This window comes from Xyrauchen texanus, chromosome 44 (assembly GCF_025860055.1).
Source record: "Xyrauchen texanus isolate HMW12.3.18 chromosome 44, RBS_HiC_50CHRs, whole genome shotgun sequence".
NCBI classification, from domain to species: Eukaryota; Metazoa; Chordata; class Actinopteri; order Cypriniformes; family Catostomidae; genus Xyrauchen; species Xyrauchen texanus.
In genome coordinates this window covers 32,438,376-32,459,151 of record NC_068319.1, presented here as the reverse complement: position 1 = coordinate 32,459,151, position 20,776 = coordinate 32,438,376, and the positions used below count along the sequence as shown (strand labels likewise).

Sequence of the window (20,776 nt, the reverse complement as noted above, 5' to 3'; positions counted from 1 at the left end):
ACCAGCAAGGGTCTTGCCTCCTACTTATGGCACTGCACTGGCCAAACAGGATATGGTTCTCGGAGTTATTATCTCTCCTCTACGGTTCGCCTTGGTCGATTCCGAAAAGGGAGGACCTTCTTTCTCAGGCTCAGGGGACATATTCATCCCCGGCCCAAATTGTGAAACCTTTCATGCTTGGCCCCTGTAGGGTACCAACTGAGGTTCACAGGGCTTTCTCCTGAGGTTATCGAGACCATTTCAAGTGCTAGGGCTCCCTCCACTTGGAACTGATCTGGGTAGATTTTACAGGGCAGAAGAGGACCTCTTCGCCTATGTTGATAGCGCAATGTCGCCTCTACTTCTCCCTGAGTCAATACACCCCCCCCCGGGGGGGGGCTGATCGTGGTGGCGCATACATGGCACTAATGTGCCTGCATGCGTTTCCTTCTAATAAGTTCATATTACAGAACCAGCTAACTGCCAGTTTGCTTCAGTTTTGGAGTCTCTGTAGAAAGAACTGTCAGCGGGCACTTGCCTCACCACTGCCAGGTTCTATGTGGCCTCCACTTCGGTTTGCCAAGCCTCGGTGGGCGGGTGGGCATCCTTGCTAGGACCTCTTCATAGGGTAAGACCCCCCTTTTTTAAAACCTCTAGAGTCAGCGTTTGGTAGACTTCTGACTCTCAAGATGGTTTTTCATATGGCAATTACGTCTCTAAGGAGACTTGGGTACCTACAGGCTCTGTCTCTTTTGCCGGCCTGTTTTGAGTTGCCCCAGGTAGGACCAAAAGCATTCTTTGCACCCTCACCCTGACTACCTGCCCAAGGTGCCTTTCTCGACCCTTGGCCAGTCATTCTCTAAGCCTTCTGCTCCCTGCCGTTTGTAATGCCGGAGCAGCTAAAGACTACTCAGACTTTGTCCAGTCTGTGCCCTTCAGAATTATGTCCACCGCATTTGCTAGTGGCGTAAAGTCAGGGCAGCAGTTCTTCACTTTGAAGCCGTGACCGGGTTGTCACTTTGGGTGAGGGACCTTACTGCCCGGGCCTACGAGGCGCGCAGTCAAGCTTCGCCAGTAGGTTTTAGGGCGCACTCTACCAGAGGGCTCTCCTCCTCTAAAGCCTTGGCTAGAGGTCTCCCTCTGCAGCAAGTTTGTGGTGCGGCAGGTTGGTCCTCTCCATGCACATTCATTAAACTTTTATAGTTTGGATGTTCTTGCCACTCTAGGCTCTTACGCCCTTGAGTTGACACCGAACAAGTTTGTGGTGCGGCAGGTTGGTACTCTCCGCACACATTAATAAAATTTTATGGTTTAGATGCTTTGCTACTCCGGACTCTTATGTCCTTGAGTCGACATCTCAGCCCATGCCTCAACAAGTTTGTGATGCGGCAGGCTGGTCCTCTCCGCTCACATTCATCAGTTTTTATGACAAGTTTGTGTTGCGATAGGGTTCTCTTCGCACACATTCATCGAACTTTATGGGTTAGATGCTTTGCTACTCTGGGCTCTTATGCCCTTGAGTCAACATCTCTGCTCATGCCTGAACAAGTTTGTGATGTGGCAGGCTGGTCCTCTCTGCACACATTCATCAAATTGAATGATTTAGATGTTTATGCTACTCCGGGCTCTTATGCCCTTGAGTCGACATCTCAAGCTCATGTCTGAGACCTCTCGTGTTTTTGTGAGTACACTGCACAACCGTAGGGGTCCGGACAGCCCCAAGTGCGGCGGCGTGGGTATTGCGTTCCCCGTAGCGCTTAGCAAAAGTGCAGCATCAAAGTGAAGCTTTTTGTAAAGGGAATGTCTCGGGTTACATGTGTAACCCTTGTTCCCTGAAAAAAGCGGAACGAGATGCTGCGCTTCTTTGCCGCACTGGGATGTCCCAGGACTGTTCTTCAAAAAGAAGTATCTGACGACACCTGGTGACGTATCCATTTATAGCCTGGCCGCAGGTGCATCTAATGATTACATCAGCTGAGGCTATAAATTCCGGTCAATGTTCATTGAGTGTTACACACATTATTCAGCTTGGTTCACAGCTAGAGCTGTTCCCCGTAGCGCTTAGCAAAAGCGCAGCATCTCGTTCCACTTTTTTCAGGGAACAAGGGTTACACATGTAACCCGAGACGTTACATCGAGTTACTGTATATCACATTTACACTCGGTATGGACAAAAGTGTCCAAAATGTTTAATTCGTCATTTATTAAAAAGTTGCCTCAAGCATATGACTGAACCCAAAATTATGTATTAATAAGTCCCCTTTCTGCTGGTCAGAGTGGATTGTGAGGGGGGTTACTACAATTGGTGACCTATATGAGAGTGGAGTGTTGAGATCTTTTTCAACATTTTGGGAATCCTAGATCTAAGTTTTTTAGGTATTTACAGCTGCGCCACCTGCCCTGTATTATTTTTGGGAATAACATACATCCCCTAAAGCGCCAGATACTCTGGCAGTGGTGATTACTACTATTGGAAAAGGTCATGAGGCATCAGTATATTACTCACTGCTAATTCAGAGTCTGGGGACGGAGCTTAAACTTTTAGAAAGAGATTATGGGAGAAAGATTTAAAGATTTGGTTGAGATCCAGGGTTTTTGGATGAATGTTCAGAGTTTTGTGTGTGACGTGTTGGGCACTTGGATTGTTTTGCCCCCTGGATTCTGGGTTTTAGGCAATGGGGAGGTCATCGATATAGGGAATAAAAACAAAGAATTGGGTCCTGACCAGTGTGATGGTTGCCAGTCAGATTGTTTTGAGGGGATGGAAATCAGCTGGAGCACCTCCATTTCAGGAGTGGTGCACGGAGTTGGGGAGGGTGGCGGCGTATGAGAAAGTGGTATTTAGTACATTGGGTAGTTTGGATTTGTTTGTTGGGAAATTGGGCAAGTTCTTGGAGGGCTGTCAGGAGAGGTAGCGGAGAGAGAGGTTTAAATGTAGATGGGTGTGTGATTAGTATATTTGTATTAATTTATTTTTATTTAATTATTTTTTTGTGTGTGTATATGCGGGAGTGTTTATTGGGGGTCGGGGTGGGGGTTCAATTTTATATGTTGATTCCATGTATATATATTTAGCTTTTCATGTTTTCTGTGTGAATCAATAAAAATGTTAATCACAAAAAGTCTCCTCTCAGTATTATATCATGAGGGATGCCAGCGGCTTGCAACATCCCTTCAAGATCTAGAAAGGTGTGTGTGTGCGTTAAACGATTTTAAACGCACAATGTGGAGGCGAAGAACCGTGCAAAACAAGCTGAATTCCATTATATTAGCTTTGCTAATGAAAGTGGTTAGGAAATGTTTCCATTTGCTATAGATCATTCTGCTTGCTCTGTAATGTTATGGTGCTATGGTTACAAACAGCGCATTAATATCGAACGGTAATTAAAACTGCCAGAACTACCTTTGCATTCAATGGTTTGAACTGCACATATTCCAGCCAATCAGAATCGAGTATTAGAACAGACCATTGTATAAATTAAAATAAAACGGAGTTCACTTCCATGATTATGCTAAAGCCAGTTGTCGCATAAGTTTTGGTTTATCGAAAAATAAATCTGCCCTTAAGCCGATTCCATACAGAAATGTGTGTTTATCGCTAATTTGCCTCCCAGATGTCCCTAATTAATTTCCTCCAAAGTTTTGGTCAAATGGGGAGAGTATTGAGAAAATTCATTGAAATTAGTCAGCTTACCATCATTATAATTTCACAAATAAATGCAATCAGAAGACGAGGAACTTCAATCAAAAGGGAGCAGTTGCCCTTCTGATAGGACAGTAATATTGGTCCTGATATTGCACTTATCGCATGTTGCCACCGACCGGTTCCGACCCAAAAGCGAATCGTCATGGCCCTGGTCAAACTGGCAACCTGCACCAAGTAGTGGGGGAAACTTTCTGTCTCAGTATAAGGACCATCCATCAATGTGTATATGCAGTGTGCACAGCTTTTAAAAATTATTTCTGATATTCAATAGGCTATTTTAAACAATCATCTAATCAAAAGCATCGACATCACAACTGCATTATGTCCTGCATAGTTGTCCAGCTACTTTTAATGACCAACTGAACTTGATTGTCATTTAAATTCAATTGAATGCCATAATGCAATTTTGTTACAGAATTACACAACAGAAAATAATCTATAAAACAAACTCCAGCCAATAGGAGGCAAAAGCACAAAGAACGTGCAGATTCAGCCACAAAATGTCCCAAAGAAGTGTTATTCCACAAAACAAACTCAAGCTGCTAGGGGCAACCAACACAAAAAGAAACAAAGAAGGCACTCAGCTTCCTCGGACAGTCAAGAGAATGTTCAGTGAGTCTGGCCCACTTGGCTGCATCAAGAGCATCACACAATGACCCAATCATTTCCATTGACATCGCTTGATGTGGGCAAGTAAATATTTTGTGGCCATCCTTAGTGAATGAATGAATGATTGAATGACTGTTGCATTTATATAGCGCTTTTTTGGACACTTCACTCAAAGCGCTTTACACCTTGAACAGGGGACTCTCCTCAACCTCCACCGATGGCAGCCATAGTGCGCCAGTGCAGTAATTTAATAATTAAGTTCCTAAATTGTAAAGAGTGGTCTGACAGCAATGCATACATTGAAGACAATGCAGTTCCGCTCCTCATACAGAAATACTTATAACAGTGCAATGCAATAATTGCCATTGCCTGTCTTCTATCCATTGAAAAAGACTCCAACTCCAATCTTAAAGGAATATTCTGGGTTTAATACAAGTTGAGGTCAATAGACAACATTTGTGGAATAATGTTGATTACCACAAAATATCATTTTCGACTCGTACCTGAGGACTCAAGATGGCGCCGAGTATGGCTGCTGCGGTGCGAGCTCCGTTACAACACTGCAGTTTATTGTTTGTTTTGTTTACAGTTCTTTGTTTTTTTTGTCTTGGATGTTGTCTGCCTTATTGTTTACGACAGACAAACGCTTTTGGACATTGGTTCTACAATTACACATCGAAAACCGGACTTCAAATTCCTTAATGCCGACCCGCTGTTTACAAACACGCCGGCGGAGCCCTTTGTCTGGGCTGCTCGGCCGTGAAAACGCAGAAGGAAAAGGGGAAAACGAGCCGGCGTTCTCATCAGAGTAAGACGTCGTGCAAATCGACCCCCGCTACCCAGTATACTACTGGCAAATGTTCAGACTCTGGACAACAAGCTCTGCGAGCTGAGAGCGCGGATCTCTTTCCAACGAGAGACGAGAGATTGCTGTGTTATCTGCCTTACAGAAACCTGGCTGGCTGCGGAGATTCCAGACTCGGCCATCGAAATCACGGGCTTTTCCGTGCACCGAGTGGACAGAGCGAAAGACCTCTCTGGTAAAAGCAGAGGTGGTGGTGTATGTTTTATGATCAACAAATCATGGTGTGATCAGAGGAACGTACATTTCATTAAGTCTTTCTGCTCTCCTGATCTGGAATACCTCATGCTTCTGTGTCGACCATTCTGGCTACCGAGGGAATTCACAGCGGTCATCATCACAGCTGTGTACATCCCCCCACAAGCCGACACAGACCGGGCACTCAGGGAACTGTATGGGTGTATAAGTGAGCAGGAAACCGCGCACCCTGAGGCTGCGTTCATTGTTACCGGGGACTTTAACAAAGCCAACTTCAAAAAAATCACTCCAAAATACCATCAACACATAAAGTTCAACACACGAGGGGACCGGGTTTCAGACCATTGTTACTCTCCTTTCCGGGATGGCTACAAATCCCTCATTTGGCAAATCGGATCACGCTTTCGTTCTGCTTTTGCCCGCTTACAGGCAGAAACTGAAACGGGAAGCACCCACCCTCAGAAAGATCCAGTGCTGGTCGGACCAATCAGACTCTGCGCTACAAGACTGTTTTGATCACGCGGACTGGGAGATGTTCCGGTCTGCCTCTAATGACGACATCGAGGTTTACGCTGACAGCGTAACGTGTTTCATCAGGAAGTGCGTAGAGGATGTTGTTCTGACCAAAACAATATGGATGTACCCCAACAAGAAACCATGGGTTAACGCCGATGTTCGCGTGGCACTCACTGCGCGGACCTCCACTTTTAATTCTTCTAACACGGAGGAGCGTAAACAAGCCAGCTATGCTCTCCATAACACTATCAGTGCAGCCAATCGCCAGTACAGGCACAAACTTGAAGGTCAGTTCAACAATACTGACTCCAGAAGTATTTGGCAGGGAATACGGACTACAAACGGAATAAAGACTCCGCCATGAACACCGCTGCATCTCTCCCGGACGAACTTAATACATTTTATGCTCGTTTCGAGGACAATAACACCGCCCTCGCGGAGAGAGCACTCCCGGCTGACGCTACAGAGGTTGGTTCACTCTCCGTCTCTGTTGTGGATGTAATCGTGTCATCAGAGCATGCGCGAACCAACTGGCTGGTGTTTTTACTGACATTTTCAATCTGTCCCTCTCCCTGTCTTTAGTCCCCACATGCTTCAAAACATCAACCATTGTGCCTGTACCGAAGCAAGCTATAATCACTTGCTTAAATGACTGGCGTCCTGTTGCTCTGACCCCCATCATCAGCAAATGCTTCGAGAGGTTAATCAGAGATTACATCTGCTCTGTTCTGCCCACCTCATTGGACCCATTGCAGTTTGCCTACCGCAACAACCGCTCCACTGATGATGCCATTGCATCTACAATACACACTGCTCTCTCCCACCTGGAAAAAAGGAACACATATGTGAGAATGCTGTTTGTAGAGTACAGCTCAGCATTCAACACCATAGTGCCCTCCAAGCTTGATGAAAAACTCCCGAGTTCTGGGTTTGAACAGCTCGCTGTGCAGCTGGATCCTGGATTTCCTGTCAGGCAGACGTCAGGTGGTTAGAATGGGCAGCAACACCTCCTCATCACTGACCCTCAACACTGGAGCCCTGCAGGGATGTGTTCTCAGCCCACTCCTGTATTCACTATACACACATGACTGTGTGGCAACACAAAGCTCCAATACCATCATTAAGTTTGCTGACGATACGACGGTGGTAGGTCTGATCACTGACAATGATGAAAGAGCCTACAGAGAGGAGGTGCCCTCTCCCTCAACATCAGTAAGACCAAGGAGCTTGTAGTGGACTTCAGGAAGAAAGACGGAGAACACAGCCCCATCACCATTAACGGAGCACCGGTAGAGAGAGTCAGCAGTTTCAAGTTCCTCGGTGTCCACATTACTGAGGAACTCACATGGTCCGTCCACACTGAGGCCGTTGTGAAGAAGGCTCACCAGCGCCTCTTCTTCCTGAGACGGCTGAGGAAGTTTGGAATGAACCAACACATCCTCACACGGTTCTACACCAGTACTGTAGAGAGCATCCTGACTGGCTGCATCACCGCCTGGTATGGCAATAGCACCGCCAACAACTGCAAAGCCCTGCAAAGGGTGGTGCGAACTGCCAGAAACATCATCGGAGGTGAGCTTCCCTCCCTCCAGGACATATATACAAGGCGGTGTGTGAAAAAAGCTCGGAGGATCATCAGAGACTCCAGCCACCCGAGTCATGGTCCGTTCTCACTGCTACCATCAGGCAGGCGGTATCGCAGCATCAGGACCCGCACCAGCCGACTACATGACAGCTTCTTCCCCCAAGCAATCAGACTGTTGAACACTTGATCTATCAGGATCAATAATTAGCACTGCACTTTATTCAGATTATTCTATAATCTCACACTGGACTGTCAACATATTCTCCTCAATACAACTACTATATATATTTCATATACTCTTACTTATTGTATATTGTGTATTCTATATTGTGTGTATTGTCTACTGTACATTGTATATAATTATTGTGTTGTGTAAGTGTGTACATTTGATATGTAAATTGTGTTGTGTAAGTATGTTGTTTTTGTAATTGGTATATGTCTCGTCACTGTCATGACTGCTATGTTGCTCGGAACTGCACACAAGAATTTCACCTACTGTTGCACTTGTGTACATGGTAGTGTGACAATAAAGTGATTTGATTTGATCTCTATAAAAAAACGTCTAGGTTACGTATGTAACCTCGGTTCCCCGATGGAGGGAACGAGATGTTGTGTCAGAGAAGCGACACTAGGGGTCTCTCTTGAGCGCCGATATATACCTCTGTTCTATGAAAAAAGGCCAACGGTATTTGCATATCCCACCCCCGGACATACGGGCATTTAAGCGGGGCGAATACGGGAGTTCATTCAGGATTTTTCTGAGGAGCCGGAAATGGTCCGGCCACAACAGTGGCTCGGCTCAGCGACGTGGCGGGGAAGACACAACGTCTTGTTCCCTCCATCGGGGAACGGAGGTTACATACGTAACCTAGACGTTCCCCTTCTGTCGCTCTCTCCACGTTGTGTCAGAGAAGCGACACTAGGGGTCCACCTTTAAACGTGCCATGAGCTGAGCAGTGTACGTGAACTTCTGATACAGGAGCGGGCAGGTATTTCTTACGTGCAAAGGTGACCAGCTGTATCAGGCTGCATGTACCCCTCCCCAATGCCCCATTAAAGCCATCAGAATCCTTCTGGTTACCCTGGAGAGGGGAACAAGGTGATGCTTGCCAACCTGGGAACGGGCCAAGCCTGGCTGAGCCTCTTTTCTCTTTATGTTTCTCGCATAGAGCAACTACGGCCGGGGCCCTTACATGCATTAAGGGAAGGGGTCTTACCCCGTTTCCTATTCTTTCAGGGGGAGAAGACCATGCGGAGACCACACCTACCCTGACTCAATTCGGAGATTGTAGAATCTCGCGAAAGTGTTAGGTGTTGCCCACCCTGCTGCTCTGCAGATGTCTGCTAGGGAGGTGCCCCTGGCCAGTGCCCTTGAGGACGCAACACTCATGGTTGAGTGAGCTTTGACTCGCAAGGGGGGGGGCGGCGGCCTGGGTGTGATAAGCCAGTGAAATGGCATCGACAACCCAGTGGGCGAGCCTCTGTTTGGAGACAGCGTTCCCTTTCTGCTGTCCTCCGAAGCAGACAAAGAGCTGCTCAGAATGTCTAGAGCTCTGCGTGCGGTCCAGATAGATACGCAAAGCACGTACCGGACACAGTAACGAAAGGGCTGGGTCTGCCTCCTCCCAGGGCAGCGCTTGCAGGTTCACTACCTGATCTCTGAAGGGTGTGGTAGGAACCTTGGGCACGTGGCCCAGTCCCGGTCATAGGATCACGTATGTGTCTGCCGGACCGAACTCCAGGCAAGTGTCGCTGACAGAGAACGCTTGCAGGTCCCCGACCCTCTTGATGGAGGCGAGCGCGATCAGCAGGGCCATTTTGAGAGAAAAGGGCCCTGAGTTCAGCTGAATCTAGCGCTTGAGGACGATCGAGAGATCCCAGGATGGAAACAGGTTTGGCCGGGAGGGAGTTAGCCTCCGGGCACATTTTAGGAACCTGATAATTAAGTCGTGCTTACCTAGAGACTTGCCGTCTATCGTGTCGTGGTGAGCCGCGATGGCGGCGACATACACCTTGAGGGTGGAGGGGGACAGCCTCCTCTCCAGCCTCTCCTGTAGAAACACAAGCACTGACCTAACCGTGCACCTCTGTGGGTCTTCAGCCCGGGAAGAACACAATTTGCGAACAAGCGCCACTTTAGGGCGTAAAGATGCCTGGTAGAGGGGGCTCTGGCTTGGTTGATAGTATCTACGATGGTCGATGGTAGACCGGATAGATCTTCCGCATCCCGTCCAAGGGCCAGACGTGGAGTTTCCAGAGGTCTGGGTGCGGATGCCAGAGCATGCCCCATCCCTGAGAAAGAAGGTCCTTCCTCAGGGGGATTTGCCAGGGAGGGGCTGTTGCGAGAAGCGTGAGGTCCGAGAACCAAGTCTGAGTGGGCCACCTGTGCAAGAAGGCTCACTGGGGGAAATGCGTACTTACGCGGTCCCGCAGGCCAGCTGTGTGCCAAAGCGTCTGCCCCGAGGGGAGCCTCTGTCCGGGCATACCAGAGCGGGCAGTGGGAGGTTCCTTGGGAGGCAAACAGGTCTACCTGGGCCCTCCCTGAGTATGCGTATGCCGGCTTCTCGGAGCGGGGCAAGGGCTGCCACTGCGACTTTCGTGAACACGCGAGGGGACAGAGACAGGCCGAAAGGGAGGACTTTCGTGGAACGGGAGTTTGGACAGAGCCCAGTTGAAAACTTGCAGGTCCAAGATCGGTCGTAAGCCACCGCCTTTCTTGGGTACAACGAAGTAAGGACTGTAGAAACCCTTCTTTGTTTCGGTTGGAGGGACAGGCTCTATCGAATCTTTGATTTAGCAGAGAGGCGATTTCTTCGCGCAGGGACTTGGCATGTTCGCCGTATACTGCTGAAAAATGGACGCCCGCGAAGGGGGGCGGAGGCCTGGCAAACTGAATTGTGTAACCGAGTCAAATACTCCGGTGCAGCCAGTGTGACGGGTTAGGCATTGAAAGCCACGCCTCTAAACTCCGTGCTAGGGGCACCAAGGGGACAAGTATTTTGGACGTACCCGGCGGGGCTTCGCAGCGGGGCGGAACAGGTAATACGGCATCGGGAGGCAGTGAAGCGTCCCGAGGCTCTGGTGCTGAGAACAGACTCGAAGCACTTACCTTACTCCGCGCACCCAGCATGGTGAGCGGCGCACATGCCTGCGGAACCAATTAAGCCCGGGGAAGCATAGCGGACCTCCGTGCGTCAGGCTCAGACTGGGCGGCAGACCCGAAGGTGGTGGCCCAGGCGAGTTATCCGCATCCGACGCCGCTGTTACGCTCTCCGATGCAGCGGTGATGTCATCATCCAATGCTCGAGGGACCGGACGGTAGGCCGTTAAGCGGACCGCACTAATCCCGAGCTCGGGTGAAGCAGGCAGGCATGCCGGAGAGGCGGGAGGTTTCGAGGGGATTTACCCGTCGAAAGCGTCCCGTTATTCTCCCCAGATCGTCTTCATCGCCCACGGGGCCTGCCTCAATCCCGTAGGAAGGAGGCGAGGCGCGGGGGGTGGCTGAAGTGGCTTTTTCTCACTACAAGAAAAAGCCTACGACTGTCATGGCTATGTTCTCGTACTGAAAACATAGACCATTCATAAAAACGCTGCCTGCGTGTGATCGCAATCCAGGTATGCAAGGCAGTTTTTATGACCGTCAGAGTTGGGGAGAAATCAACCGCATCCAGAAACTACACAGGGGCGGAAAAATCGTCTTTAAAAAGACACTTCCTGAGAAGGACGTTCAACGCCGCTGTGTTTTGCTCTTTTTAGAGCGTAATTACTCCGAAGAAATGTTCTGAATGAACTCCCGTATTCGCCCCGCTTAAATGCCCGTATGTCCGGGGGCGGGATATGCAAATACCGTCTGCCAACTTCTCATTGGCCTTTTTTCATAGAACAGAGGTATATATCGGCACTCAAGAGAGACCCCTAGTGTTGCTTCTCTGACACAACGTGGAGAGCGACAGAAGGGGAATCTAAGTTAAAGGGGCCAATTTTTGGGGCCAATTTTTGAAGGGTTAAAAGACAGAAATTATAAGCTTATAAATTTATAAAAGCGCTTAAATTATTTCCTCTATTAAAACTCATGTATTATTTGAGCTGTTAAGCTGTACATTACATTGTCATGGCAACAAAGCTGTAAAATGTTTAAATTGTCTATAACTTTACACAGAATAGGTAAGTGTGGCAGTGGGGGCGTGGTCAAGCGCCCATCCGGGAGAGGAAGTGGTAAGGGCGCTTGCACCTGAGCTAAATTATGTCTAACACCGGTCTCTAATTTCAGTGAGCATGGGGAGAGCGGCATAAAAAGCTGCCACAGAGCCTCCAGGGAGAGTTGGACCAAGCCTGTCTGTGTAATCTATTGTGTGAAACTAAATGTAACCTGCTGAAAGAGCACTAATTAAAAGCTTACTGGCGAGATTGAAGCCTGTTTCCCTGTGTCTTCCTTCCCTCAGTGGAGCAGAGTGTTACAGTAAGTAAGGGATTTTATCTTACTAAAATCATGTTAATGTGCATATTGGTTTATGTATTGTGGCTATACTTTTGAAACAGTGAGTGTTTTTACTTCATTCACTTCTATTGTAAGTACCAAAATTTTGCTTTTTTTAAAGAAGAGGGGCAAGTCAAAATACATTTTTGTGGAAATCAATATTATGCCACAAATGCTGTCAATTGAGCTTAACTTGTATTGAACCCCGAACATTCCTATTGGTTACATTCCTATTGGTTGCAAAAATGTAATTGCATGTTTTTTTCCACTTTTTCCAAGCTGACACATTGACATACTCTTTATTAGTGAATGACACCTTTGAAATGCAACAGTGTCTGTTCCCTGAACTGCCAAACACAATATCCTCACTAAATTGATTAGAAACAATTTGATTAAGGTCAAACTTGAACAAAACAAACAAATTAAATATACACCTCATATAAAAATAGGGCTACTAAACATTAGATCTCTTTCTACCAAAGCACTAATAGTTAATTAAATGATTACCGATCATAGATTGGATGCACTCTGTTTGACTGAAACCTGGCTTAAACCGGATGAATATATTAGTTTAAATGAATCTACTCCCCCAGGTTATTGTTATAAACATGAGCCTCGTCTGAAGGGTCGAGGAGGAGGTGTTGCTACAATTTACAGTGAAGTTTTTGGTGTTACTCAGAGAATAGGATATAAATGTAAGTCTTTTGAACTAATAATGCTTAATGTGACACCGTCAGATATAAATAAGAAATCTCTGTTGTCTTTTGTCCTTGCTACAATGTATAGATCACCCGGGCCTTATTTTGATTTCCTTGGTGAATTTGCTAATTTTATCTTTAATTGTTGGTGACTTCAACATTCACATAGATAATGAAAATGATACATTGGGATTAGCATTTATCGATATTCTCAACTCTCTTGGAGTCAGACAAAATGTAACAGGACCAACTCATCGCCATAATCATACGCTAGATTTAATTCTGTCATATGGAGTTGATGTTGATAATATAGAAATTCTGCAGCAGAGCGATGACATCTCGGATCATTACCTCATCTCTTGTATGCTGCAATCAGCTAATGTTAATCAATCTACACCACTCTATCGTTCAGGTAGAACTATTCTTTCGACCACTAAAGATAGCTTCACTAATAATCTTCCACATCTATCTCATACACTCAATATATCCCAAAGCCCAGAAGAACTTGATGAAATAACAAAAAATATAAATGCAGTCTTCTCTAGTGCTCTTGATATTGCCGCCCCACTTCGATTAAAGAAAATGTAAGAAATAAGCCCTGCACCATGGTACAATGATCACACTCATGCTCTCAAGAGAGCAGCTCGGAAAATGGAGTGCATGTGGAAGAATACAAAATTAGAAGTATTTTGTGGTGCATGGAAGGATAGTGTCTATAGCTACAGACAGGCACTAAAAGCTGCCAGGTCAGCATATTTTAGTACTGTGGCTAAATTGGTTAGGAATAAAGCCTTAACAGAAACAGATATTACGTTGCAGCACAAGAGTAATGACTTCATTAATTTCTGTACAGATTAAATTGAAATAATCAGAAATAAAATTGGAATTATGCAATCATCTGTCATAGCACCTCAGAAAAAAGTGTCTAATAATTTTCCTCACGTGCAACTTCAATCCTCTGTCATAGGTCATGAAGAGCTAAAAAAACGTTGTTTGTTAGATCCTATACCAACTAAGCTTTTAAAAGAGGTATCTCCTGTAATTTCAGAACCTCTTCTTAATATTATTAACTCCTCGCTATGCTTAGGAAATGTCCCAAGAAACTTTAAAATGGCAGTTATCAAATCACTTAAGAAGCACCAACTTGATACAACTTGAACTATAGACCGATTTCAATCCTCCCGTTTATGTCAAAAATACTAGAAGAGGTAGTATGCTCCCAAATATGTTCATTTCTACAGAGAAATAGTATATATGAAGAATTTCAGTCAGGATTTAGGCCTCATCACAGTACAGAGATTGCACTTATCAGAGTCACAAATGACTTGCTCTTATCATCTGATCGCGGCTGCATTTCTCTTCTAGTGCTTTTAGATCTTAGTGCTGCATTCAACATGATAGATCATGACATTCTCTTGAATAGGCTAGAGAATTATGTTGTTATTTGTGGTGTTGCATTAGCATGGTTTAGGTCATATTTAGTAGACCGCTACCACTTTGTCTATGTAAATGAGGAATTGTCAAACCAAACAAAAGTAAAATATGGAGTGCCACAGGGATCAGTTTTAGGGCCTCTGCTTTTCTCCTTGTATATGCTTCCCCTGGGAGATATTATCAGGAATCGTGGAATAAGTTTCCACTGCTATGCCGACGATACACAACTTTATATTTCTTCAAAACCTGATGAGATTTCACAATTCTCCAAATTAGCAAAGTGTATCAATGAAATAAAAGATTGGATGGCCAGAAATTTCCTTCTACTCAATTCTGACAAAACAGAGGTACTAATTATTGGACCAAAAAACTCTAAAGCTCAAATATAATTTGACTCTCGGTGGATCATCTTCAACAGCAAAGAACTTGGGTGTAATATTTGATACCAATCTGTCCTTTGAAAATCAAATTACCAATGTCTGTAGAACAGCATTCTTCCACCTAAGAAATATTGCAAAATTACGGCACATGCTCTCTGTTACTGATTCGTGCGTTCATGACCTCAAGACTAGATTATTGTAATGCATTACTGGGAGAATGTCCAGCAAGATCAATAAATAAGCTTCAATTGGTTCAAAATGCAGCAGCCAGAGTGCTAATGAGAACCAAGAAATATGATCATATTAGCCCCATTTTATCATCGTTACATTGGCTACCTGTTAAATTCTGTATTAATTTTTTAATTTTGTTAACTACTTCCAAAGCTTTGAATGGTCTAGCTCCACAGTGACTACTTCTACTCTACTTAAGTGACCTTCTACCATGCTATATTCCATCACGTTCATTACGATCACAAAATTATGGCCTGTTAATAGTTCCTAGAATATCAAAATCCACAAAAGGAGGTAGATCCTTTTCATATTTGGCTCCTAAACTATGGAATAGTCTCCCTAACACTGTTCGAGATGCAGACACACTCCCTCAGTTTAAGTCTAGACTAAAGACTCATCTATTTAGCCAGGCATACACCTCATTTATCCTCCAACCCACAATTAGGCTGCTTTAGTTTAGTCTGCTGGAACCAGAAACAGAAACATTGATCATGATATATAACTCTGCAATAAATTGAATGGTATCTATGCTTACCGTAATTTCCGGACTATTGAGCGCACCTGAATATAAGCCGCACCCACTGAATTTTAAAAAAAAATATTATTTTGAACATAAATAAGCCACACCTGTCTATAAGCCGCAGGTGCCTACCGGTACATTGAAACAAATGAACTTTACACAGGCTTTAACGAAACACGGCTTGTAACAAAAATAAATGGGCTTTAACGAAACACGGTGTGGGAGCGGGGGCGTGGTCAAGCGCCCGTCTGGGAGAGAAAAGCGGTAAGGGCGCTTACATCAAGTGCTGAAAACTGTCACACTGGTGCCAGTGTGACAGTTTTCCCAAGAATGACACGTGAAGCAGGGCACTTGACGTTCCAGGTAAGGCTTTTAATGGCCACAACAATGTTTACAATCAATTTTATAAAGTTTCTCAATTCTTGGACTTCTATGCGCCAACACTAGACTGAAGTGTGTCTGTCTGTCACTCACTCACTCACTCACTCTCTGCTGCCTTTTTAAGCCGCTCTCCCCACGCTTACTGAAATTAAACACAGGTGTTAGACATTAGCTCAGGTGCAAGCGCCCTTACCGCTTTTCTCTCCCAGACGGGCGCTTGACCACGCCCCCGCTGCCACACATGGCTTGTAACAAAAAATAAAAAATTTGCAGTAAACAGTAGCCTAGCAAGAAAGTCATTGGTCACTATCTTCCTCCTCTTATGCACATGAAACCACTGAAGTCATCTCCTTCGGTGTCGGAGTTCAATAGCCTCAGCTTTAGTTGTCTTTTTGCACTGGGTCAATTCATCACGCTGCTGTTTCCAACGTCTCCTGTGCAGCAGCTCTATTTCCTTTTCCAACAGCCAGATCAATCGCCTTCAATTTGAAAGCTGCATCATATGCATTTCTCCGTGTCTTGAGGGTGACAAAATGACTACCGTAATCAGAATGATGGGAAGTTTGAGCGCGCTCGATTTAATCTAAACAGTAAACAAAAAAGTTGTTTGACCTTAACCCGTTCGGCAATTTCATTGGTCTAATGAAAGCTTCATGCCGTCAAAAAACTGACCCCGTCACAGAATGTTTTTTTTTTTTAATAATAAAATTTGAAAGCGGGAAAAATCCATATATTAGCCGCATCGTTGTTTAAGCCGCGAGGTTCAAAGCGTGGGAAAAAAGTTGCGGCTTATAGTCCGGAAATTACGGTATATTATATTATTTGTTTTCCTGTCTCAACCTATCCTGAGGTCACCAGATCCGGCTGCATCCAGTACCATTCCTGCTTCGTGTTGGACTCCACTGCTACGTGTCACAGAATGATGATGACTAAATGCAGCCGGTGCCAGCCAAACATCACTTCAGACTTCAGAGGATGAACTGATGCCAACTCCAACCATAAGACATGGGATACATCATATGCCATTGTCTGAACCTTGGATTTAGGATGGACCACACCGAACCTCACCGAAATTACCGGCCAGGTTGAACTGCGTTTCACATCCCTGATCTCTGCCTGCATCACCTCAGTCTATTGATGGACTACGATCTTGAAATGGAATACATAAACTATCAATTAACTGCCAACAAAAGCCTTCATCAGCCAATTTACAATAACAATTGCATTTATGTGAATTTCTGCAGTTAATCCAGGATGGACTTCAAAGACATTGGTAATTAATCATACAGTTCAAACAAAATCGATGTTTAAACACAGACTCTTAACACTTACTCAGTTTAATAATTTTAAACCATGACTTTAACAATACATAAGTAATATTTACATTATATTCATGATGTTAATCAGAAGGGAACTGACCCCCACAGTGAGTCTGGTTTCTCCCAAGGTTATTTTTCTCCATTTATCAACGTCTTATGGAGTTTTGTTCCTTGCCACAGTCGACTTCAGCTTGCTCACTGGGGTTATTAATACGTTTATTATTTAATTACTTATTTTTAAACACGATTAACAATCGTTTTTATCTAATTACACAATGCTGATTCATCGACATTATAGACATTACATTTTTATCATCTGTTAATGCCTGGTCTTCTGTAAAGCTGCTTTGAAACAAATGTGTTATGTTGTGCGCTATACAAATAAAATTTACTTGACTTGCAACAACCAGTATTAACAAGAGTTTATAGATATATGGAGAGGCGGATTAGGGTTTGTTTGAAACAGATGCTGTCTGACATGACTCAGTAAATTGGCATCACAAACACCATTCATCCTTACTGAGAGTGTGTTAACCAAACAAAACAGAAAACTGAAATGCAACACAAGTACTACAATGAAGTACTACACCGTAAAAAAATATTTTGAAATGTAGTGCTTTTATGTGTTGATAACTTTACTAGGCTTGGGATCGATTCCTTTTTCATGCATCGATTTCCCAATGATTATCAATATATATCAGGATTTTAAATAGGGCTGCCCATTGCACAATAGTCTGTGTTTTCAAATATATTTCTCAACTCAACTTAGGTATATTTAAGGGTGTTGCATACCGGACGTGTCTGCTTTCTAAAATAGAAAAACTTAAATTCTATTACTGCTTAAAAACAAAGTCTTTCTAGCAAGTCAGTCCACAGTTGGTCATCTTTGAAACGCTCTCGGGAGACTATTTCCAGTCATACCAGTGCAGCTCCTATCTACTTGAATGGAGAAAGACCAAATTCTCAAAAATGCTTGGCCAAGATTACAATCAAAGTACATATTTCAAATCAGTAATAAAATCTGACAATACTGGAATCATAAATAGTGATTCTTTACCTCATATTACGCTAAAAATGCAATTTCCCCGGCATGCATGCGCGTTCTAGAGTTGATTGACAGGTGATGTCTGTATCTAAAAGGTGACTGGCTCTTTTAACTGTAAGGCGGGACTTCCTTTCTACATCCGTTGACCATTGGGTGCTCAGAGCTCCAGAGAGGTTGAGAGTTCCATTTTCTCGCATTCATTTGAATAGAAGTGGCCCATCTCTGCTAAATAATCCCTTTTAAAAATCTGTCCTATGTTGTGATACTGTGAAGGGCGTGGCCAGGCCGTGATGGAGCATGGCCGATGCTGAATCAGCAGATCAGTGGGAGAGCGAGATAAGGGCCAGCTGGAGACGCCGATTTGAGAGAGAGATGCATGCGCTGCGTTGCATGTGTGTCTGAGTCCTTATGTTTTATGTTATTTATATCATTACAGTTTATGTTTACTGTTCAGCCAGTTCCCACCTCCTCCTTGGCCGTCCGTATACTATTACAATGTGAAAAAGGTAAATTATCACCTGAACACCTGAATGCTCACAGCACCTAAAATGTACACTTTCCCTTGTACATTTACATAGATTTAAACCTAAACTCTTAAAAAAACTATGTGTCATCTACCCGTATATTAAATAAACCACCATGCTCTTTAGCATTTTACTGTTAATACAGTTATTACAGTTAAATATAGCAACCAAATATAGAGCTTAACACAGATATTACTCAGACAGAGGAAGTGCAGGAGAACATAAAGAGTGAAAATGACAGTTAGATGTGTAGACATATAAACAGTAATTATTATTGCCTGTTACATTTAAAGACTGTATGTTGCTGTTCATTGGTGATTTCTGTTCATCTTAGAGTTGTTTGGTTCTAAATTTAACCTTGCAGTGCAGAACGACAGCTGTCTCACTGGCGTGAGATGGGTTTCATTGTGACACTGAATATTTAAAGACTTTGTTGAAATGGACACAAGCAACTCTGTGTTCACTCAAGTGTCAAACTGAAATACTATTATTTGTACTATTACTTGTCTCTTACCAAGGGCCAGAAATTAAACAGGGCTTGTGGCAGAAATGCCACCGACACTGACAAAAATGCCTCCAAAGTCCAAAATATGGGGGTAAAATATGCTCCAGAAATAAGTTCCTGTTGTTTTTATTAATATCATCTGATATAGTTACAAATACATACATCACGATCTTCATGTGAAATTTCGCTTAACATTATGTGTGCAGATTTTGCTGAATTAGTGGCGGACCATCGCACCATTTAACACGAACAGACTGGCACTTCCCTACTATCTCGCAACATAAGTTCAGTGTCCTGCTCCGATGTAAAATTCTTTGACTGTTCGTCCCCTTATTGAAAATAAACTATTCTAGTGTGTAACACTATCGCTTCCTGTGCTATGCTTCCCTGCTCATCGGCCCATCTCACATATCCTGCTACAGTATCAATCTGAAATGCCTACTCACCTGCTAGAGGCCAAAAGTACAGAAGGGATGGATGTTATACTGTAGTAAGGTAATCAAAAAATATAATATAACCAAATTCTACAATTTACTATGTCAATTTATTTGCATGTGTTAAACCTAATGTTAAATAACATTTTAATAATGATACAATAATACTTATACAGAACATTGACCACTTTTACTATTTTAATCATACTTCTGACGAAACACTGCATGAAATGATTGCCTTGTTTTATACAACTGGCATGAAGGAACTGACAGTTCAATACAAATCTGGAAAAATTCTGTCATCTTTTCTTCATCTTGGGAAGCCACTTTTCCAATGAGATTCGAAAGTCATACAAAAATATCTTACTCAAAACTGTATGAAAGTACTAAAACCACACACTGACCTGCAGTCTCTTCATGGTCTGGGAGTCCTGGTCAGCCTTCACCTTACAGGCCACCAGCAGCTGAGCGGTGGACGCTGCCACTTGTTTCGCTGAAGAAATTAGCTTCTCCTCACTGGCGTGACCCTGAACTGCAGAATTAGCTGCCTCACACAGGTTGTTAGTAGCTGCCGCCACCATTCGGGCCTACAACAAAGTAGACGAACAATGAAATAATGCAAAAAACATGCAATAAACACATTGTATAAACTGTAAAACAATTTTGTGTGTCCACAAAAGTTAACTAGAAGAAATATCTCAGTTTAAACACCTTCTGCACTACCTGTGACAGAAACAGGTTTGACTGAGACTTACAGCTGAAATGAGACCCTGAGACCACTGTCCATCATCCACTGCGTTTGCTGGGATCGCCCCCACCTGGCAGAGAAAGTCAATCTGAATTAAACTGAACAAATTCTGAGATTTCACATTCATCCATTCTTAAATATACTGAATCTAAGAGACATGATGAGAACAGACAGGAGCTGAACTGGTATCCTGCTTGTATCCATTAACAATAGCTGCCGAGAATCGTGTTATTTGCATGCACTAGCTGCACTGTATTAGCACCTGATTCACTAAATTAATTATGCAAATCGGGAAACGGCACAAACATACCCACAAAATAAGTTTTGTTTGCAATTTGTACGCCACAATTCATCATCTTGTAGGCCAGTTGTAGATTGTGGAGAGTGCAGCAGACAACTGCGATATAGCATACTTCACAGGGACTGAACAGCATCACTCCACTACTGCTTTACAATGACGGAAGTTCCCTAAACTTGATATATGCCTGAATGTAAAGCTCTTCTTCATCGTTTGATCATCACATGATGAATTACTGCTGCCATGATCATTAGAACATTTTATAAAAACATTCAATTGAATTCAAATTGATTAGATAGAAGGCATGTAGGTGTTAAAAAGAATGAC

The 20,776-nt window shown here is 43.9% G+C and overlaps 1 protein-coding gene across 1 annotated transcript in view; it reads right to left on the bottom strand.

Moving 5' to 3' along the window:
* LOC127636984 (talin-1-like) overlaps positions 1–20,776 on the bottom strand; it is a 180,469-nt gene that overhangs the window by 23,353 nt on the left and 136,340 nt on the right. Inside the window, 2 exon segments of the mRNA XM_052117803.1 lie at positions 19,808–19,990; positions 20,159–20,221. Coding sequence (XP_051973763.1) covers positions 19,808–19,990; positions 20,159–20,221 — 246 coding nt within the window.